Source organism: Pholis gunnellus (genome assembly GCF_910591455.1).
Source record: "Pholis gunnellus genome assembly, chromosome: 11".
Taxonomy (NCBI): domain Eukaryota; kingdom Metazoa; phylum Chordata; class Actinopteri; order Perciformes; family Pholidae; genus Pholis; species Pholis gunnellus.
In genome coordinates, this window is record NC_136538.1 from 18,563,920 (window position 1) to 18,588,291 (window position 24,372).

Here is a 24,372-nt window from a genome sequence, read left to right on the forward strand (position 1 = left end):
TGGAGCGAACACGTCTGACTCATCAGTGTAATTGTAGATGCTGTTTACAAAGTCTGTCTCTGCTTGTGAGGCTGGTGGAGAAACGGCTCACGGGTTGTTGGGTTAAGTGTCGAGCATCTTTCCACACGTCTGCAGGTAGAGGCTTGTTGCCGGTTGTTGTTTCGGATTTTGAATTTAAGTGACGTCAAAAATCATTGTAGCACCATTGTGACATGATGACAGCGAGGATTAAACCAGAGGTGATGAATGTGGTTCATGTTTCCAGGTTGTTGTTTTTTTCCCCAAAATATGACGCAGACATTTCTTGGGTGAAAAAAAACGCCTACAGTGTCACTGCCGGCAGCTGCTGTAGAAATGTATTTAATAAAGTGTTACATTTTTTACAATATGCTGCTACTTTCATATTAAAGAACATTGGAAATACCAAGAGCAGGAGAGAGCTTGTGGTGTTGTTTAAATTATTTGTAGATTATTTGAGTAAACTGACAAAAATACAATACATTCGCGTACGAGAGATAAAAGTATCCATTGGCCTATTTTGTTATGGGAATGATGATTATTTATAATCACCATGGCTTAATGCTGCGTAGCTTTTCAAAAATGATAAAGTCCCCATGATTGGGCTCATTGGCCGACTCAATCCCATCAAGTGTAACTAGAGCGTGATCTATTAGAATACATATGTTTTATTGATGTATGGGCTTCGTGTTTATCCTGGCATTCATTTATTTATAGGTCGATGCTGTGATTTTCTTTTTCCTCCAGTAATGAATAGGATAAGCCTTGAAGCTTATCCACTGCTCCCTTTCATCTCACCACCCTCCCTCTCTCTCCCCCATTTCCTCTCTCTCTCTCTCTCTCTCTCTCTCTCTCTCTCTCTCTCTCTCTCTCTCTCTCCCAAAAAAAAAGCCAAATTGAAATACTGTATTTTTAAAGCCCCGGTCCCAAAGAGTTGTTGCTGCAGTCTGTCAGTATCAATGATGTGGAAGCGTTTGAAGGTTATCCCGTTTTAGCAAATCCTCTACATTATGTAACTTTAACTATGTTTTACATTCGGCACTCCCTGAACAACAGGGTGTGTATGATTTGGGACAGTCCCTCTGCGTGCTCTTAACATTTCTGTGCAAAATTAGATTTATTTTTCAATGTCCTCCCCTGGAACAATAGCCATTAAGAGCTACTTGCCAACACTGAAGTGACATGTTCACTTGTCAGATATTTACAGCCTGTATTCTGTCGCAGTGTATTCATTTATTTTTGTCCTGACAGCAAAGCTGAGTTATCACAGATTAAATGCTCACAGAGAGATACTTTGCCTTGGTGGAGTTCAGCCAACACTACCCAGGTTTTTGCCTTGTGTGTGTGTGTGTCTTGAGCTAAATACTGGGTGATGCTCTGAAGTTCTCCAGGTTCAGAGGTCATTGCATTCTTCAGTGTATGTGTCAGTCAGTGGATCTGGGTTAAGCTTAAACCCAGCCATGTCTCGATGTGATGTGTGTTAATAAGTACTTAACCGGCGACGCTACCATCATGAGGCGATCACATGAGGTGGACGGAATGAAAAAAGAGAAAAGGAAATAAATGATTTTCTCCCTATAATTACAGCTTATTTTGACTATAAATTAAGTTAAGTAAAAATACTCTTGTCGAACATGTGACACTGTGACTGCGTACCATAATTTTCTATTTACTCTGCAAATGGAAAGCGGGAGTCGACAGCCTTTATGAGTTTGCGCGGTGGTAAAGTACACACATTCACACCCCTGTTGGAACACACATCCCAATGAATCCGATGAGAATGATTTCATAATCCGTCGCAATAATAAACTTCTTTGAACAGTTTAATTGGCTCTTCCTGGAACAGCACGGCTTCGCTTCATTTGATCTGATGAAAGAGTAATGTTGCTTCTCCCCAGGGGGAGAATGCACAACGGCGCACAAATAATGAATTAAGAACACTACCCTTTTTTTTCTCTCCTGATGACTGCCATAATAAAGCAGCAAAATTCATACAGCACTTATACCACTTTCCCCCTAAATTGCTTTCATGTTTACTTGCTTTTGTATTTAATTTTCAGAGCTTGTTTTAAGTGAAAATAATCCTGATTCCTGGAAGGGTAATGGATTGAGGTCACATGGAAATTGAAAGCGCCATTGTCGTCAGACACAATTGGAAACGTTCCAGAAACATTCCCTACATGGGATTCTGTGAAAAGTCACACTCACTGTAAACTGTTCAGGAAATACTACTACTTTGAATAGCCTGTATGGCAAGGAGAAGAATTTGATTTAAGGGCATCTGGTGTATGTAAAAGCGTAACTGAAGTAGTCTATGCAAAGGAGGAAAAAGGGATATGTAAAATTGAAACTGACAAAGTCATGACGGTTTAGGAGAATGTCCTCTCTGCTCGGCTGAGGAATACTAACAGTGACGGCCTGAATGGAGAGTCTGTGTACAGCAACAGTATGGTCACAGGAATGAGCTCATTACTGGCAAATACATTATGTATGTGTGCACACACACACACATTTAACTTTATTATTGTGGTGAGAGGATTCCATTTACATGCCCATCTGCTAATTGTAAACCCCCAGCATGCCTGAACCTGTTGGCATGGAAATCGGTGTAAAACCAAAACCATAACCTCAGCCGAAATTATCCTCAACTCTATCCCTGAAAAATCTCTTTCCCTAGTTTTGCTTGGCAAGAAATCCTTTACACACACACACACACACACACACACACACACACACACACACATACACACGCATACACACACGCAGAGAGACGTTTTAACAGTGCTCATAGTCGAAGAAACTAGTAGAACGATTAACACAATATTATAAGTGCGTGATAAAAATATGGGAGAGTATTTTTAATTTCCTGGTAAACAACACACACTTGCCGAGATGTGGGCTTGTCTCCATGGCAACGCTAGTCAGAGCGTGCCCGGCCTAGCGTTTTGACAGGTTCCTCCTGATGATGATTGATAATTACTACCTGACTTGTTGTCCCCGTCTCCACAAACATATGGCAGGAGCTGCCCTCCGCCATATATCTGCCAAAACGTCCCCTTTTCTGATAATAGCTTTTTAATGTTGCGTTTTGTTGTGCATGCATAGCAATCACACACACACACACACGCACACACACACACACACATGCTCAACCCCACCTCTTTGTAATTACATTTACTGCCGCTCACATAGTTGTTACAGAAAGGAAAGAGAAATAGATAGGAGAAGCAGGCGAGTGGGAGAAAGTCAAAGAAAGAGGCGGAGGAAGGGGGGGGGGGGGTTTGAATTGATTTCACTTTGAATTGATGTGTTCCTCCCAGTGCTGCTGGATTTAAATTTGACAAATTGTCAGGATTAACACAAAGAAGCAGCATTTTTTTTTTTACAGTATATAAACACCAGATAATAGCGCCGGTGTGGTGGGCTGTAGTTTAAAATGGCAAGCGAGACTCTTCATTCCATATCCATGTGCGCAGTATTTTATTATGCGGTGTGTTCGCATGCATAAAGCTCATATTTAGATGCAATTGGAAGCAATCTTGTTATATTCACAGAGGCCATAGAGGAGGACAACAATCTATAAACATGATTTATCTACTGCGCATTATCTACCAAGGCATTAGCATAGTCTCTCTATTGTGGATCTTATTACCTGACTGTATACTGAAACCTCAGACTAAAACTTCAGACCTGACCAGAATTTTAAACATCAACCAAACTCAAATGAGAGATTGAAGTGAATTAGTTTTCATCCTACAGTACAGTACAGTAATACACAGTTAGTATGAGAGTAGATAGGGATTCCTGTGTTTTTTGAGATGCTTCTCAGAATTAGCACGTTTACATTGATTTTATTTCTTTACACCCAAACAGTTAATTGGCCTCAATGACCTCACCTTCCAGGAAGAGGAGCACTATCCGCAACCCTCTCACTCATTATGTCTTGGCTTCCGCGAGTTGATTCTAATGAACCAAGTACCTGATTTTACATGTCTGTAGTTCCAGAAGGGCAGGACAACTTGTTCACCTGCATCCCATTGGTTCATATTAATGCTCGGCACACCTGCAGCTGCAAAAGCGCGGCGCTCTGTGGAAACCGAAGTCATTTCTAATACTGTGTGATTGAGGTCTGCCACAGGCTACGGCTACAGACAGGCTCTGTGAAGGAGATAATGATGCATGCACACACAGCTGTCAGTCAGCCAGCTAAGGGGAATTGTCTTGAGGAAAATAAAAACAGACTTGCTGATATGATGCAGTATTTGTATAGGAAATGATGGGTTTGGGAAATAGAGGGGAACGGGGTGTCAGAGCTGTTCCAACAAGGAGAGGAGATCTGGTGAGAATCTAACCCAAACCAGAAAATCTCACATGGGTTCCTGTCTCTTAGTATTAATATATTTATACATTCATACTTAACACATGGGTGCCCATTATACAAAGGGAGTTTAATCAAAGGAGACGGTATATTTGTTTCACTTAACTCTATTGGTATCGAACCATGCAGATATTTGTGTCTTAATTTGTTCAGAAGTTTTTGTCTCCACCCCCCCAAAAATTGAGATAAATGCGATTTAGTTTGTGGTGCTCACAGCCTTGACAATGACATTGAAAGCAACCTTTCTTTCCAGAAACATTGCCCTTGTTACTCTGAATAATCCATAGATTTATTGGGGGACTCATTTCTTCGGTAGAAAGTAGTTCCAATGATATGGACACATGTTTGTTTAAAGCTGCTACACACAACTTCACTGTTTCGTTTCAATCTCACCAGTCTCATCAACCTTGTTTTCGGGCAGCAGCTGTTTTCCTCTTCTTGTTGACCTGTTCAGCACCAAACCAACGACAGACAAATTTAGCTGGAAGATGGGAGCATTCATCAGATATAGATTCAGATATTTCCCTCAGGAGTTGGTAGAGACCAAAACAGAGTGAATATTGGACTTACCCGACAACAAATGTGACTCCAAATGAATGCTAATGTGGCTCCATGTCTGCTGTATGTGAAAATTGGCAACTGTTGTTTCCTAACAACTGCCCCATAACTATTTTATAAGGTGATAAAAATGCCAGTGTTGTGTTTTCAGCTTGTTCCTCTCAAAAATAATCAATTAGTGCAGTTTTAAATGTATTTTTGTCAAGGCTACGAGTGTCACAAGCGAAATTAAATTAAGCCCCTTTGTAATTGGACATTTCAGACCTCTCAGATATCTTAAAACATGAGCAAATTCAGTTATGCAAATGAAAAAACTCCAAATGCACTATAAGATAGAGGTTGAGGCAGAGACAATCAAAGTGCTGTGTGGAAAGACCTGTTTACAAGAAGCTGTTGAGGACTTGCGGATGAGTCGGCTGCACCTCGGGGGACTGTTGTTAGAGCTCTTTTAGTAACAAGCCGGACTAATCCCCGCCTTTCACTCAGGCACATGCTCTAATAGCCTTGTGTTACAGTGGGGTTTGTGTCAGTAATCAGGACGAGAGCTCCTGACACAGGTGCTCTCTCCAAACACAAAACTGATATGTTTTTCTCTCGTCTTAGTGGTGTTTGCTGCCTTTTTCCGTCATCTGTCTCTCTCTCTCTCTCTCGCTCTCTCTCTGTGTGATTCTGTTACTCCTCTCCCTTCCTCCCTCCCTCCTTCTCTCCGTCTATTTTATTGGAGGGTGAGGTTGTGTTTGTGTAATAGCAGTAACTAGTATCCATTGTCATGCCTAAGATGGAGCCAAATGCATTCCTCATTAAATTCAGAATAGCTCTCAGCCACAGCAGTACGAAAATATCTTCTTATGTTGCATTCACGGGCGAAAGCAGGCAAGAAAATAACAGCGTTGAGAATGTTTCAGTGTTATTGATGGTAAACCCCCTGAGGTTTGCCTAATATGTAACACTGTATTCTTACATTCTGCTGTGAAATGTTGTGCAGTTTATTAACGATGATCTCCCTCTGTATAATTATGAGAAATTAATTAACACTTGTATCATCTATCAACCTACGGAGGTTTTGATGATTAATAAAAACAGTGTACTCTGTCCACCCACACACTCTGTCTCACTCTGTGGGCACATTGTGTAATTTTTGATGATTGCAAGGATAGAGATGCTTGAAGTTATACTGTTCATTAAAAACATTTTGTACTGTCAGTGTGTCTCCAATGACTGTGTGCGGAAACGTGCCTCGAGCGCAGGAACAGAGGAATAACTCTGCTGTCAGATGTGACAAAGTGAGAATTATGAGCCCGTCAGAAATGCTTGATATTAGTACGTGAAATGCGACGTTGGCTACAGTCAGTAACAAAATGATCGAGAGGAGGGAGTGCTTGATGCTCACAGCTAGTCTGTGGTTGCTCGAGCAGACACAATTATTTTTTTCAGGTATTTACATCCATATTTACTAGCTTGTTGTGTTCTTCCTCCCTGCCTTTGTTGACACGTTGATGCATTTCTTGGCACATTGCCGCCACCTGTAGTCGCCCGTGTGTATCCGTCTGTATGTGTGTGTGTGAGTGTGCGTGTGTGTGTGGGTGTGTGTGTGTGCGTGTGCATGAGATAAACAAAATGGGGAACGACTCATGAACAAAAAACCTGTTCCAGAGCACTAATAGAGATCAAAACCTCTCCTTGGAACCTTAACCTGCATTATAACAATAATAATATAACAGCAATAATGTGACCTTAAATGTACATATTATTAATGCAAAAACCTGAAAATCTCTTTTCACCATTTTCGTTGTTGAGATTCGGGAAACTCAACCGGGGCAAAGCAATGTAGATTAGGTCTCTGAGTACGACATAAAGTGAACAGAAATTAGTCACATGGATTTGCTAATTCTAATAACAGCCCAGGGTTCATACTTATGGGGCAAAAACTCTGATTTATGTCAAATTTAGTTTTATTTGAAAAGCTTTGAAGGGTTCTGCGGATTGACCCAATATATGTTGTTCTACCTGAGTTGCGTTTCCTGAATCTCTACAACAGAGGTGGCGAGTGCAACAATGACCCATTGTCAGAACCACCACAAGTACAGTCATACATCATTTCCCTTTAATGTTGCTAGCGCTATGCGGAAATGATTAAAGCCTTGATGAATGAGCCTCTCCTCTCATATGACATTTAAAAACATGATTATGAATACTCAGAATTGACTTATAAACTTTGTTCTGAATTACTACTATACTTTATAGGCAAATCTAAACATAAGCAAATCTAAACCTAAACATTTTTTAAGTCAAAATAATTTATATATACATATATACCCTAGGAAATGTGCTGTGTACATATGCATGTGCTCGGTTAGAAACTGTTGCTCAGGCATGTTTCTCAATCAAATAGAAACACGGGAACCTAATTTTTCCGTCACCTCCTCAAACTGTGGTCAGAAGCATGCCGTCCTTGAGCAGAAACACTTGAAATCTCTCCAACCTTTGAGGTCTTTGATGTAGAGTGAAGACGCGCCGTCGCCTGTCACTGCTGGCTGAGGAATCAGTCAACGCTGCCTTTTTTTATATTCTCTCTGGTACTGTTAACTTGCTGCTTTTGAGCCTCCCTTGTCACCTCCCTGTGCCTCCAGTGGAGTTAAAATGTTCCACCAAAGTGTAATATCACTTCACTGATCGCACATTTAATGCTCCGCTGCTCTACAGATTAAAGTCGGTGTCTCAAGAGCATATCAGAGGCTGTTTTGTATCATGATTTGTCAGGTTGTATTCATTATTTGTTATGTTTTATTTACTTTGGTTTATTTTTTTTCATTCTGACAGGTGATGTTATTGTTCCTTATGAATCATATTTTGGAACCCATGACTCATATTCTATTCAATTCTATTTTATTGTAGTCAAGTTTTATTTCAATTACAAAACTCTGCTTCTGTTTTCCATCTAAAAAGTTTTCAGCCGTATTATGGCTTCATTATCAGGATCTTTTTATTTTTGCATCCATAAAAATGCATCTGGCCAGTGCTTACAGGGTTTAAGTACTGTCTGTCATGGAGCCTTGTGTTTTATGACTGGCTGTAAATTTCCAAGGAACCACTGTAACCGTGTATGCCAGACCGTGAGCAACCTTCTTTGTCTGTGTGTGGGCGTATTCACAGCTACAGTTTCATTTACAAATCCATCCCAGGAGAGTAATCCTTCTCACCTGTGCAGATTCAGATCCGTCCTGAAGCTTTTGGTCATTGTGGTCTGCACTCGTCGGGATGTTTTACCGACGACTTCACGCTGTGTTTGGTTAAAAATCTTTTAAGTCCTCTGCCCCTTCACCATGTGACTCATCAAGGAGCGACTTCAAATGAAGTGACTGGATCTCTCTTAGAGAATTCACATCGATAATAATGAAGCTGGTATATAACTCTACTCTATGTCTGTGCTGCCTAACTGACTTCAATGGTTATATATATATATATATATATATATATATATATATATATATATTATATATTATTTAATCTAAAGATCTGGTTTGTTTCAACATTTATTAACAGGAAGTTTCATCACTTTACTTGGTATTCATATGCTGCCCTTTTGGTCTTGTCGCTCTGATCTCATAAAAGCTTTGTAAACTTGATGAGACATTACTTGTTCATACAGGAGGTGAATTATGATTAAAAATGGTTGTGTATTGTTTTGTATTTTGTTCTGTCCTGAGGGACACACTGTACTATACACACAAGGTCGTGTATTGCAACATGAATGTTACCTTTGGCAGAGAGCAGTGCTGATAATTACTGAGTGGGTGTCAGGCCTTTTGTGAATTTGCAACCAAGTGTGATGACAAAATATGTCAAAACATGTTTTTTTTTACCTACCACTACTTGTTCTAGTCATGCCTCACTCGTCCTCCCACAGCTCCTCCCTCACCTCCTCCCTCACCTCTTTGAACTTGGACCTCATTGTTGTGAGAGGAAGTTGAAGTTAAACTGCAGAATTTAAGAGTTTGAGTGAAGACAAGAGTTTAATGTGCAGATTGGTAGATCATTCTTCAGTCAGTCACAGTTCATCTGCATGGGGGATGAAAGCTCTTTGATCATTTGAAGCTCATACTTAATATTCACATAATTACTAAATATTATTTTGTAACCTGATGTTGAACCAGAGTTGTGTTGTCCATCATTAGTAACTTTTACACTCTGTACTTCTATTTCTCAACAGCTTTTATAAGTGATTTATTTCAACTTGACCTTTATGAATCCGCATAAAATTAATGATCAACATTGATAACAGCCTCATATCACAGCCTTCCATTTCCTTAAAGTGATTACTGAGAAGATTGCAAAGAAAATCGTTAAATAACGGTTCCTCCACTCCTGGATTCTAGAGTTTAATAAGACTACAAGTCTACAGCCACGCTAGCAGCTCTGGGAGGCTGTATAGTTGTTGAGCTAAATGCTAACATCACCATGCTAACATGTAGTGATGTCAACTTTGTATGATGTTTACCATGTTAACTGTCGTTGTTTAGCAAGTTTTGCAAGATAACATTTGCTAATTAAAGCTAGACACAAATGACAGGAGTTAGTATACCCGTCAGTCTGTGCCAGTCTACCCAATAGTTGCAGAGATAAATCACTTCGGCCCAAAGTCATGTACTGAACAACAGATCAAATTTGCCATCCTTTGACCCTCAAAAAAAGAAGTACCCACTGCACCATTTGTAGTTGTAACAGATTATTTCACTGATTAGTGTTATCCCAAACTGCTAAATGATTCGGCCGCTAATCTACTTAAATAAATCAAAGTATGTTTTTAATTTCAGTTTGCCAATCAAATACAAAGTAATGTGCCCCATCAGAGTGATCAATTGTCCGTCTGATTTAAAGAGGACTTTTTAAACCACCCTCCTTTAAAGAGGCGGTCATTAAGTTAGCACACGTAGATATTGAGCTTTTTTTCTCAGTCAATTTCGTGAGTGTTATCAACCGAGGCCTCCGTCAGTTGAATTCTCCAGCCGGCTTGAAATGTCTCTCCATTCCCAGCAGCCTCTCAATCAATCAGTCCATTTTGTTGTGGTTCCCTGTGGCTCTACTCTGTTGATGCATAGAACTGTCAGAACCCTTCCTGAGCTGTCTCTAATGACTTTTTCATTATCATTGACATCAACTGAATGGCAGTGAAACAGAGGTATTAGGGCTGTATTTAATTGAATCTGAGGGGGGCGAAATTATCAGAAGAAGACGCGCTGTAAAGCTGTGAAGAGCTGAAAAGAGCTGAGAGCGTTCGACTGCACCCAGAGATCAAGTTGTCAGGCTGTGTATCTCACCGCTATAGTCGCTGTGACTTCCATAGCTCAGGGGCAGTGCTCAGTGACAAGACATGATGGATTCACACCCCTGGGAATACCCCTTACCTGTGTGTGTGTGTGTGTCTGTGTGTGTGTGTGTGTGTGTGTGTGTGTGTGTGTGTGTGTGTGTGTGTGTGTGTGTGTGTGTGTGTGTGTGTGTGTGGAGGACCTGGACAGAGTCCTCTGGTCACTCGTCTCCAAATCATGTCAAAGACCCAGATAAGCAGAAAGCCACAGACTGAGAAATAAGTAACTCGATGGGAAGCAAAAAGGAAGTTTGGGCAGTTTGGTCAGCAGAGATTGTTGGTGTATGACTATAGTGGCCATTTTTGGCTCGTTGAGGAAATTACCATATATACTTAAATGCTTTCTTTGGTTTCTAGTACAAAAAACAAAAAAAACACTTAATGCCCACAGTGTGGTAAAAATATCACATCTCCCAGGGTGCAGTAAAATCATTACCGTGTGATGTTGGCTCTGTTTTTTGCAGACTATAAATGTCTGTTTCCATTCTAGAAAATCAATCTGCACAGAGTCAGTTTGATTTTCTTTGTGTTATTCTAAAGCTGATGACTCCTCCCTTATGCAACTCTGCCACGAGGAGAGCAGATCAGCAGTTCTGCACAACTTCTGCAGCACAGAAAGATCACCTGCACTTGGCCTTGTGTGCCTGTTAGTGTATGTTTACAACAATACACAAGGCACCATTTGACCCCAGTTTACAGTAATATCTGCTTGTGTTGTTTAACTAGTGCTTAGTTTGTCCTTCGTAAGAAAGTCGATAGCTTTAAACTCACTCGCTGTCGTATCACCATCTGTTATGCTGCAGCATTTTCTTACGCAGCAGTATTTGACCTGATGAAATATGTAAACAGACAGGCAGGTTATGTAACTCAGTGTAGGGTGTCGGGGGGTTAGTGATTGGACTAAAAACAGAACCGCACTGAGAGTGTGACCTCACTCAGACCTACGCAACGTTTGTTTAAACTGTCACATCTTGAAAAATATATCTCCTAAAAACCTGCAGGAATTAGTCATATGTCACATAATGCTTGTGCTTTGTATGATCGCGTATGTGTTGTTAATGCGGTGTGTATGCCTGGCATGTGATCATCAGATACTTTTCTAAAAGGTTTCAGTTGAAAAGCACACTTATTGTGATTTGGCATCTGTTCATGCTTTGTGTTTTGTCTCCGCCCGGAGGATCATGCAATCGGTCACGGGTGTGTGTGCATATATGTGTCTGTCTACAGCTAATCTTGCATTCTGTTGCAGCAAACTGCATAATATTTTGGGTGCCCGGCTATGACTGCATGCCTTTATTGCCTGTTTAACACTGCCATTGACTGCCCGTTGACTCGTCACTCACTACTCTTTAGTGGCGTACATCGCCGCCACTCAGTTGCTGCTACGTGGGCAGATAGCTTGGTGAGATTAGTTTTGTTATTGGCAATAATATGAAGTGTCTTTTACGGCAACATTAGGCCAATTGCCTGCATACAATGCAATGCATTCAATTGTTTTTGAGTTTCAATGAAGTGTGTTTTTATGGCGCCTTTCTCCCCATTAGTGTCTAGACCGGGGTTCAACAATTGTGGATTATTCATTCAATCACACAATACAGCAGTTGTCGTTGCAGACACACCTGGCGGAGATCTGCACTCGACTGAGTGTACATTTCTACTTCCATATGGATTTCTTTACAGGGGCTCAAGCATAGCAAATTAGCTCAGGCTATAAACGCTATATGTGGCATTATGAATCTGTCGCTTCTGAAATATACACAAGTAAATATACTTAACTAATAGCGTTTATGTAATTTCTCAGCATTAGTGAGTAATTGGCAGAATAAAACAGGCAATGTGAGCTTAAGAATGAGAAAACATTGGCGGAAGAAAACACACCCAGTGCTAAGTACTCAGTAAAGATTACAGGGTTGAAAACTTGTTTTTTCAGTGCAAAAGGGATGACAAATGCACAACAAATGCCCTTGGAATTTTCCCTGCACTGTTTCTCCACAACATAGCGATTGTGAAAATAACAACATGGAGTGATAGGATGCTGAGTCTGGATCATTTTACCCTTTCTAATGACTGCCTCTTAGTTTTATTCACCTCCAGTGTTATTTTAACATTTTCATGATGGGAATTTGATCCGACAAAAATAATCACAGAGCCCTTTTGGCAGAGAACAACCTTGGATGTGATTTAATTGTCACTGCAGATGGAAAGAAAGAATGTTGACGCTGTGAAATACGTGACTGAACTTGGATTATTTGAAGTTTCTCTCTTTCTCTCTCCTTTGAGCTTATCTCTGTTTGTGTTGCTGCGTGGAGGCAAGGCACTCTGCCAAGAAGTTACATTACAGTCGCGGGTTGACATAAACGTGGGTGTACAAAGGACTTGGAAGGCTTAAATACTTTATTGTGTGTGTAATGTGAACTGAGCAATTATATCTGCCAGCCTTTCAAACAAAGAGCTCCTATCAGGCAGGTTCATGTGTTTTTAATTAACAGCGTTCAGCTTTAAGACATGAGCAGGCTAACCAGAGAAATAAAGCCACGATGATCGGTACATCTGCGATGTTTTTAGTATAATGTAATTCTTTATTATGCTGATAGGGATGATGAGATGGCAACTGTGCGAGTCCTGATGTGAAAAAAACAAAGAAAAAAAATATCGACTTTATAGATGGGCTGAGTTTTTGTTGCATCTGTATCAAATATTTCTTTCAGCAGAAACTGTTCTTCCCTTTGAGGGTTTACCAAATCTTCCCATTTACAGTATTATACTAAGACTGTTGCGACGCCCTCATCTCAATTCCTAAAAATACATCTGTCTGAATTTAAATGTAGTTTCTCTTTCAGGCTGTGGGGGAATTTGAGGATTGTGTTTACTAGCACATTGGAGCAATTTGGCAGCCTGCTACCTCATTCACCACAATGTTGCACTAATCCAGTTTAAAAATAATTAGCTACAGGCTAGCAGGCCTGTAAAATTCCTTTCCCTGACAGTAAATGTTCTTGTCATAGCCTCCTCCTCTTCCGCTAGTTCCCAGAGTGGAAATACATCTAAAAACATTTTCATTATCTCTTTTATTCTTCCTCTCAAAGTTCAATGACGATGGTTTGCAGATAAAAACATTAGGCGTAGGCAAATGTTGAAAATACAAAGTGATTTATAGCCTCTGTAAATTGGTTCCAGTTAAACTGCCTGATTAGACTTCTTCTCAGGACTGTGTGGGCGTGTGCAGACTCAGTGAGTGACATCTCCCTGAGTTAGCTTTGTTGAACCTCTTAGAACGGGACAAATCTCACCGTTGCCATTCTTATTGGCAGATGAAGATTTGTGACCTAATAATTCCCATCAACGCTCCGACCACCTTCAACCTGAGCAGAGGTCCGATCAGCCAGAATAACTGAAAACACCTGTGTGCTTGTTCAAAGGCTTTAACTGCACGCGTTTCCACCTATTCTCATTGTCACCGTTTCCTCTCCCTCAGCTCCTAACCTGAAGGGGCGACCTCGGAAGAAGAAGCTGTCCATCTCTCAGAGGAGGGACTCCCAGAGTCAGGCTCAGGGTTCATCGGGGTCAACCCAGGGGTCAACAGCAGTGGCAGCACAGGACCCCTGCAGCCCAGACAACAGAACTACTACCAAGGTAAGATAAGATAACAGAAGATAACATTTGAAAAACAGGACTTTATTGATCCTAGAGGGGAAATGCACATATTCACATCACACAGCAGGTAAGAAAAGAGATAAAGAACTCTTTGAATTAAATAAAAAAAATAAGTATAGTAAAATATGAGATTAAAGAAATTGGAGAGGTGACATGAAGAAAGCTTACAATATACACACTACATAGACTTATATCATGTATATGAGAATTATACAAGTATATGTGCAAAAGTACATTATATGAAGAGTACTATACAGTAAATAGTAGCTTTAAGTCCTCGTTCATGTACTAGCTTTGCAGTAAAACTTGTCTGTCATCTCTTTAATGTGAAATTCTTTATGTTTTTCTTTATGTTTTGTTTTTGTTATTTGTGTTTTTATGTACGCTGCCATCTTGACCAGGACCCAATTGTAAAAGAGATGCAAAATCTCAATTGGAAATACATTGAAAAAATACAGGTTAAAAAACTGCTTTCCCGATACTCTATATATCTTCAGTGACAAAACAAGGCTGCAACATTTTAGTTTCCCAAACAATTCACTGTGAGAGACACGGCAGTTACATTCTGTACAATACATGCAGGAAAACATGCGGCTGTGACGGCCACTCAAGCCAATCTTGGAACCCGTCGGCTGTCGGCCCGTCGTCAACGTAGCCTCCGGGGACAACGGGCAATATTTCTGGGGTTCTGGTGTAGCCAGCGGATATCCGGATAACTGCCATTGTGTACAGTCCGATTAGCAGCTTGAGATGAGAGAATGGAGTTGGAGTTGGGAAACAATGTGTACAACTGGATTTCACAAGTAGCCAGTTTGAACTCAGTTACCAGTTTATTTTTTAGCTACTAGAAGCAAAATCATCGTCAGATGACGTTGCATTTCGGCCAATGCTTTCCGCCTCTTTCGCTCTCCACTCAGACTGTTTACCTGCATGCTACCACATCCTGCTCAAACGTGATTGGTCAATACTACTCAGACTGCAAACGAAAACCAGATACCGATACCAAAATCGTTTTCTCCTGAATCTGCATACTAGAGCTGTAACGATATCACATATTCACACGATTATTGTGACCATAAGAATTCACCATAGCAATATTATCGTGATATCTAAAGAAAACTAAAAATAAAATGCTTTGTGTAGGGAGGTGGCGAGAAACTGTAACCATAACTGTGTATCTAAAATAATTTAAAAGGCGTGTGTATTATTAACATGATATCAATAACTCCTTTTTTTTAAATATCACGTCAAATCTGGTAAATCCCAACACCCCTACAGTGCATTCATATGCAGATATACATACATATGGAACACGAGGTCAAACAATATAGTGCTGCAACTAACAATTATGTTCTGTATTGAATAATCTGCCACGTATTTTCTCGCTTAATCGAATACAGTAAAAAAATGTTAGTCACAGTTCCCTAAAGCCCCGGCGATGTCATGAAATATTTATCTGACTTTGGTTGTAATATTCAAAGTGAAGGAGATATCTATATAAGCCCCTCAACGGCTGTTATTCCTCTGACCTTGGACAGATAAAACAATTCTCTGTCGGAGCTGGAGTCAAACTAATCTGTGATGACAGGAAGATCTGCTCCATTGATAACCAATAAGAGGCTGCCAGTAAACATATTTATTTGCGCTTCAACCCAAACACATCTCATCCAAACTGTCTGAACTCATTTGTCTAACACTCTGTTAAGGGTTTCATTTTCATCTAAAGTTACACTCTCTCTTTGCAGGTCAAACCTAACTGTAAAATGGTACCCAACGGAAAAATCACCCCGGCAGCCAAACACAGGGCCTACGGCCTCAGCAAGAAATCCTCAGCTGAGGAGAAGGAGAGAGGGAAGGAAAAGGAAAAGGAAAAAGAGGAGAGGAACGAGAGGGAGGAAATGAAAGAGGAGGAAACATCAGAGGAGAGCCGAGCGGAGGAGCAAGCATTCTTAGTAGAGCTCTACAAGTACATGAAAGAAAGAGACACGCCCATAGAGAGGATCCCCTTCCTCGGCTTCAAACAGAGTGAGTAGCACAACTTATTCTCTTATTCCCTCACTGGCAATGTTTAAACCATGGAGTACTCTAGTTTAGACTCAAAGGCCTGATAGTAAAGTTAGTGTGGATACATTACGCGGGTTATTTTGGAGATTTAGGTCATAACATCAACAGTGGGGAAGGTTAATGGGCTGATAAGGGCATCAGAGTAAAAGACACCTGTAGGATCAAGCGTTAAAGTACCAAACCTGTTCAAAATTTCCATGCAAGAAAAAAAAAAATTGTTATTTCAACTCCAAAAATGTCTTGTGCTTTGAGAAAAAGAAACAAAAGTAGATGTTAGTTTAGATATCAGAGTGAAATTGCACTCTGTAAGTCATAGACGATGGTAACATTTGCAGGGAAAAACCCAGTGTGGGTTTTAATCAGCACCTCCAACCACGTTACCTATAGTGCCACCCTGTTGTGATCAGAAGAGAAACCAGTAGCTGCTTTTCAGTCAAGTCAAGGTCAGACTGTGTTCTAGCTATCCATAATATTAGAACTTTAGGGGAAAAAGTAAAGATGGCTGCCAACTACGGCAGGCATTACGCCCAACATCTCTAAATTACACTGCTGTTAAACTATAAAAACATTCAATCTGCGGTAACAATAAACTAAAGGAATAATTGTCTATGTCGAGAAAAATCACATCTAGTGGTTAGTAAAAGACTCGGGAGACTTCCTGTCAGAGTCCATTTTGGCTTGCTTTTATATAAGGAGAGAATATCTTCTCACAGTTTGTCAAAGGGGTTTCCTGTGAAGGCCAAGAACGTCCTCTAACAATGTTAAAAGAACATTACATTTATGCGAAACACGTCTGCCGAAGATGAAAGATTTTCCAATATAGGTCGGATGCTTAGCTTGCATTCGGCGTGCATGGGACAGAGAGGAGAAACATGCACGTAAACATCACAAAGGGCGCACTCTGGTCTCTTGAAACTGTTCTCAGTGTTTGTGTTTGTTTTATGTTTCATCTCGATGCAAGACACATGGGAACGTGGGCTCTCACCTCAAACCGTGGTTTTCAGATGTACTTCTTTCTCCGTCTTTACTCGGGGAAGGAAGTCAAGTGAGCTAAGAAAGATGTAGCCACTCACATCGGAACGTAGCATGACAACATCGGCAAATTAACAAGAGGCAGAAGAGGGAGAGAGATGTCTATTGAATTTTACAATGACATTTTATAGCACAGTAAAACTCATTATTCTAAACTGTTACATGAAGGTAAGCTGCGGTCGCCTCGACTCTGCTAACCCTACCGCGGTAGTTTGACAATCCTGTCATCTTGTCTGCCGACATGTTGCTGCTTAAATAGGTCATTGTGGTTGAGGGAGATAGAGAGAGGGAGCGAGGGAGACGCAGCGAGAGACGGAGGGAGAATTACATACCCAACATGCTTTACTTTTAGTTGGCATTTCTCGGTTTGAGCTCAGAATAAAGTCGAGGTCCACGCGCCAACTGTTTTACATACAGTACATGCTTTGAATCTCAAAACCAGACACATCATAAGCAGGGCCCTCATTAAATGGTGAAATCATGCTGTTTAAACTTCGTCCTTGGCAGCGAGCACACATCAGCGCATGTAAAAAGGAGGGAAAAAAAGGAAAACACATCATAATTAATACAACAAGCCTTTAGATGTAATCAGGCGCCGTTCTCATATTCTTCCCTTTAAACTTGCTACAAATGCATTAAAAGATCAGAGAACTCGCTTTCCTGTAATGGAAATTGAAATTGTGTTATTTTAGTTGCGTTTGAGTAATAATCTTTTTATGAAGTTCTCCGAAGTTTCACAAAGCCAACAGATGGTTGAATGATTTACCAGAATTACCCATGCTTTGTTGGCTGCGGCAATTTGATTCGCCTCCAGAAAACCCCTATCTGATTCTGAACATGGACTGGAGTTTCACCTGATGGTTTTTTTTTTTAAGACTGCAATTGTGACTCTTAACAGCCCAGCAGAGAGACATAAACCTCCCAAAATCCAGTCAATCTTTCTTTACATCGATTGGCTCATAACATATTTTAAACCCAGTCAAATTAATTTTGCCAGTTTAACACAGCTCCCACCTGTTTTCCCGCCTCACTCTCACGCTGAATTTATATTTCACTCCAGGGTTTGTATGCATAAAACATCTTTGAGCAAAAGTGCAGGTCTGAGACTCCACACCTGTAATAATCACAAGATTGAAAAAAGGAAAAAGTAGCTTATACCTATTATGAACATTTAGGGCTGCAATTAACAATTATTGTCTTTCAATTTATCAGTTATTGGTTTAGTCTATAAAATGTCAAAAATAATAAAAACATGCCCTTCAGTCCAGGTGACATCTTCAAACCCCAAAGATATTCAGCAAAATAATTTGGTACGCTGAAATAATTATTTGATAAAAAAAAAAATGTTGCAGATATTTTTACTGTATCGATTAATCTACAATATGAAATGCCTCAAAATGGCTCCATTCAGTCCCAGAAAAGTATTATTTTAAACGAAAAAGGAAAATGTAGCTCTAAATCTCTTCAGTAAACCCATTCATAGAACCTGAATTCACACCTGAATCACAGGGAATGACAAAAATAGTTGGTTGTTACATTCAAGGAGCCGCACAGTCGGAGGGGAAAACAGTTTTGTGCTACAGTTTATTCATGTAAGCTGCTGTCCTTCTATTTTTTATCACTTGGTTAATATTGACTTTGCTCTACAGCTGCTGCCATTGAAGTTGTACGGTGCAGCAGAGGCACTAAAAGAAATGAGAGAGAAAGAGAGAGAGAGAGTGGATTTAGGAAGAATAAAATAAGAAATAGTTGTGGTTACATTGTATATTCTGAATGCCCTTGATCTGCCAGATTAACTAGTAACTGTGCGTGTGCGACTATGCCAGACTTGTGTGTGTGCTTCAGTGCTCGGGCATCAGCATGTGATTGTGAACATCAGTTCCAATTTGTCTCCCTCTTTCAGCCTTGTTGTCTAATTGCCGTGCCATCGGTGTGTCATCGAGGCTGCATTGTGTTCCTGTTTTGTCATCCTTATCTCAGTGATAATTGCTCCTGCCAAATAGAGGGGAATTAAGAAAAGAAATTGCTAATGACAAGACATCTAAGAAAAGGCATGTTCTCTCATTTCCTTTATCTGTTCTGTTCCCTCTCAGTCCCGTGTGCTATTGTGGTAATTACTGTCGATGCATAACAAGCTAGTTAAATAGACCATCTTTCTGTTTCTACAGTCAGAGAGCACAATACGCCGGAGTGCTCAGTTCAAACAGAAAAACCTACCCAGCTCCCTTTGTTATTCCACCCGTGCATTGACAACGGTAGCAGAGAGGAGGGAAGGAAAAAAATCAATGCTGTCAAATGCGGAGATAGGAAAATGTCATTTTGACAAATGCAAGGCTTTGTGTACGCACAGATTGAATTTTGATGGATTTCTCCCCAGGCGAGGCCTCCTTTTCTTATTTATATGCCTTCATATGAAAATGTTAAACAATGATGTTACAGAAAGCAAATACAAATGTCATTGGCACAAAAAAAGGCTCCAATGAACTTGTGGTTCTTTGTTTGCGGGAAACATTTTCTTTCAAAGACAGACAGCCATGTGAAGCCTCTCTGAAAGCTTACATGGCTATTTTTAGGAAAATGTTACACAAGACAAGTATTTTGATATGGCCTGTCATGGAGTATTTGCATGGGGAAATCAATGCAAATGAATTTGCATTAGTTCAAACAGAAGTTTGAGCATATTGCCAAGCGTTTGATGCTTGTAATGGTTTTCATTCATACCTGCAGGCAGCGGCTGAGGGTTAGCAAATCTCTTTGTCAGGATGAAGCATATTCTGTATTTTATCACACAGCGGTGATTGTACGAGTACTCAATATTCATTGGCATCCTTTCAGCTGAAAAGGATACAAAAGGATACAAAAATATGTTTTCATTTACCACTTCTATCTGTCTATCTATCTATCTGTCTATCTATATGTCTGTCTGTCTGTCTGTCTCAAGTATACTTAAGTATTTGGGTATGACATAAAGTATGTACTTCTACTTAACTGCATTTGAAAAGGAAATATTGTCCTTATTACTCTCCTATACGTATTTCGACACTCTGCATAATGACTACTTTTAAGTGTGTTTTGTTGATAATACTTCCTAAGTTAAGTATTTTACATGTTGGTATTTATTTAGTACTGCTTTTACTTACCAAAAGGATCTAAATACTTCCTCCAGCACTGTATTTATCTCCCTCTGTCTGGTGTGATGACTGTATGTGACGTCATGTCTTTCAGCTCACTTCCTGACTGCTCTGTTTGTCTTCTGTCTTCCACAGTCAACCTTTGGACCATGTTTCAAGCTGCTCAGAAACTAGGAGGATATGAGTTGGTAAGTATTCACATGTGTGGGGAGATATTCCCTCTCTCTCGTTGAAGTCCCTCCCTTCTGTCTTCTATCTCCCCCTCTTTCTGTTTCCGTTCTCCTGCTCTCTTGTTATTTATTATCTCCTCCTCTGTCACTTACACCCTACCTACCTCCCTTGCTTCTTCCCTGCCTTTGCTTTTTCTGCCCTCCTTTTGCCCCTTGAGGTCAGTCACTATTTTCCCAAGAAGAAAGTCTTGCTCAGAGCCGCATTTAGCAAAAATGATGCCGTTGTTTCAAAACCCCCTTAGAGTGGAAAACACATGTTCCTCTGCTCTGCCCTGGTCAGAAGGAAATTGGTCAAATCGCTCATTTTTTCCCATGTTGGAGATGAAGTGAAATGCGTATACAGTGTGTACCCACATGTTCTGCGTGCTCGCACACACACAACCGAAGAACTGAGTATGTATGAGGCACAGGCATTGGCAGCCCCACCTGCTGTTTATTCATTCACTATTCATGTGCGACGTGTTTCCAAAGTGAAGTCAATGTTTGATGTTTAGTCGTCAAGTGTATTGCTCATGCCTGTTTCTTCATTAGCTAGCTGGTTTAATGTCATCGAAACAGACAGCCAGACCAGACCAGACCATAAACAGGATCCTGCTCATATAATTGGGGCTCATAGCCTTTTAAAACCCTCATATCTGCAGCTGATTATCTCACGTTTCATGTCCAGGCTTTGTTGGCTCTGTGGCAGCTTGAAGTTTTGTGTTTTGTGTTGTAGCCCGTCATCTGTTATGGGATAAGGGGGTTATAGCAGGAACAACTGACTGCATGATGTTAACAGAGCTTATTATGTTAGAGAATTGAGTGTTGAGGATTCAATAACTGGAACACCATGACTCAGTAATTCCCCAAGACCTGAAAATGATCTCAACCACTTGTGTTTTTCTCTTTGTTTTCTTTTCTTTTTTTCCAATTCTTTCCTACTCTCGTATTCTTTTCAATTTTCCTCACTCTACATTAATCTCATCGTCGTCCTTTGTCTCTCTTATTCTTTTTCCTCTTTGTCTTATCACTTCGTCTTCTCACCCATCCCTCCAGATCACAGTCCGCAGACAGTGGAAGCACGTATATGATGAATTGGGCGGGAACCCAAGCAGCACAAGTGCCGCCACGTGTACACGGAGACACTACGAGAGGTGAGTTATCATGTTCGGCGCTTATATATGACACATTATGCATGCACACATGGAACAGTTTGCATCGCCTGAAGTGAGTGAACTCCCTCACAGCTGCATCAGATATGATTTCACAATGCTTTATTCATAACATCAGGGCACTACAAGAGAAGAATTGATCTTATTCAGGGGAAGTCAATGCACTTACACATATGTGAAGAATAGTCTCTCACTGTTGGGGCATGCAGTTCTAATAGGATTAAGAAATGCTTTCCTTATGGGCCTAAATCAATTCATGATGAGATGAGATTCAGTTCTTTTTCTTAGGATTAATTGATTAGTTGTGTGGCACTGTGGAACCAATTATGCAGTAAACTCCACCCATGCTGCTGTACAAGCAGGCTAAAGAGGATTTAAAAGCTCAAAATGACTGCAACGTTTTGAATTATTAAGTGACCTACATGGATGCACATATAAAAAGTAACCACCCTCTCCACCATATATGCATTGCAAGCACACAGAGCTGCAAGATAAAATGAAAACACCAGTTTAATGTATTCCACTAATCATTCAGTCAGATACTGCAGCAGTGTGAACCTTCACATTATAATCACTCAGATGGTATTACCAAACCAAAGCAAGCATATGAATATGATCCTGAGGGAGCTGTGAGGGTATTATTCAGGGCTGCTTGCACACACTCGCACTCCCACGCACGCACAAACATGCACACACGCCCACTTTCCCAAGGTTAAACAAATGCCAAACACGATCTTCCCAACAAGAGATAACCAGTCGCTCATGAGGCAGGTCATTCCTCCGGGCCGGCGACCCTCTCCACATCCCTCCGGCTGCTGCAGGTTCATGCATCAGCACAGCTTAGGCACACACACACACACACACACACACACACACACACACACACACACACACACACACACCTGTCAGTAATACAGCAATGTGCCAGCAGTACCATATGAGGGAGCCGGGCAGCTTCATATTGTGTCAAGATTGCATGCTGTAAGCGAATTTGCCAGCGCAGGCAGTGGCGAGCGGAGAGGCTTTTCCAGGAAATTTGTGAAACCATAGGTGTGAGAGAGTATTGTTCAGTGTGTTGTATTTGTACACAAGTTGACACTGTGCCTCTAAATGTTGCGGCTGAGGGTGCTTTCAGTGTTTACGTTGCGTTCCTAGTTCTTCCCCACTGCCTCCAAGAGGGATATGTTTTATTTATACTAATAATAGGTACGACTTTCAAGTGTCAGAGATGATGCTGGTCAAATATTGTTTTGTTTTTCTGCAGGTCAGAATATGTTTGATCCTTTTTTTTTTTTGTAAAGTCAGTACGGTGCGTCTCTGCCAAGGAATGACTTTGAAGCCAGATGTGGAGAGCTATATTGTCCATCAGTTTTTTAAGGTGTAAATAGGGTCGTAGGAAGACAGGCGGGGTAGGACGAAGTCGCGTGGGAAGCGCTGAGGTGTGACTGCTGCTGCGCTGGCCTTTCCTTCTCCAGCCACCGAGAAGCAGCTGAGGGAAAATAATGCTGAATCAATACAAAGCAATAATATCCACACACTGCAGTGAATATCAGGATGACAGGGAGAGAAAGTGTAAGAGGGAGGGGTGGAGGTGATGGGGCATGTGTGTGTGTGTGTGTGTGTGTGTGTGTGTGTGTGTGTGTGTGTGTGAGAGAGAGAGAGAGAGAGAAAGAGAGATCAGCTGAACCTGAGCAAGTTTCCATTCAGGGGAATAATTTTAGCTGAGCCTTGGTGTTTGGGCTGCTTGGAGGGCAATTAGCTTCATTGTATTAACTCAGCAAACACGGCCATTCTCTCTGCATGATGAATGAGGCTGTTTGTGGGCTCGCTGAAGTGTGCGTTTGTTCCCCAGAGGCGTCTTTGTTTCCACCTTTAATCATTAGTCAATGTGCTACAGAAATATAATTCACAGGGACAAATGTACAGTGTACAAATCTGGAACAACACTTATATCTTCCCCAGCTCTCTGAAGGACCACTTCTGATTTGTCTCGGCGGGGCAAAGTACAGTAAAGCAGGAAATGTGAAGCATCACATAGTGGGAAAAAAGGAAACTATATTTCAGGACATAATTGCTTTAAATTAAGTGGATATTCTTGGTCGTCTTGGCATTATTTGGGTTAAAGACTGTGGATATCCACAAGCATTCAGCTCTCATTTTAAATTATACACATTATCCCTTTACAGCCCTAATGGTAAAATCATATGAAATGGTTTCCTAGGAGATGTTATTGTGAAAGACGGAGCCAGGGGCATAATCACTATATTTATGCTGTCCAGGAGCAGTTGGTAATGGAGTTACATGGCTGAAATTGAACAGGAGATAACCTCAGCTAATTGTAAATTTCAAAGTTACTGTTTTTTAGTCGCTGAGCGCCGTTCATTAGTGTGCAGGGAAAAATCAATGCAGAAATGTCCAAGCCAAGGTCTGCCGCTGCGGCTACAGGGAAGCTTTAATGATATTTATTTAAACCGTTTCCCGAGATTAGCTGTCAGGGCCCAGCGCTCTGAATTAAAAATGAGGTCATGAAAAAGATGGCATCAATAACCTTGAAATAGACTGCCTTTTGCTTCTGTGCTGTGCCATTTTCTCTCTCTCTCTCTCTCTCTCTCTCTCTCTCTCTCTCTCTCTCTGTCTCGCTCACTCCCTGCTTTGCACTTCATGCTGTTTCTTTCATTATACAGGTCAGCGCCTTTTAACAGCTCCTACATATTTAATCTTCCTGGTTTCCTACGTGATCTCTTGTTACAGAAACATCAAATTTCAGTATCTCTGTTCATTTCTGCCTGTT

The 24,372-nt window shown here is 40.7% G+C and overlaps 1 protein-coding gene across 1 annotated transcript in view; it reads left to right on the top strand.

The window, feature by feature from the left end:
* The window catches only part of arid5b (AT-rich interaction domain 5B), a gene marked incomplete at its 5' end in the record, with an annotated part of 72,317 nt that overhangs the window by 37,946 nt on the left and 9,999 nt on the right, over positions 1-24,372 (top strand). Inside the window, 4 exons of the mRNA XM_079168516.1 lie at positions 13,795-13,952; positions 15,719-15,998; positions 20,336-20,388; positions 21,466-21,563. Coding sequence (XP_079024642.1) covers positions 13,795-13,952; positions 15,719-15,998; positions 20,336-20,388; positions 21,466-21,563 — 589 coding nt within the window. The remainder of the gene's footprint in view (positions 1-13,794; positions 13,953-15,718; positions 15,999-20,335; positions 20,389-21,465; positions 21,564-24,372) is intronic.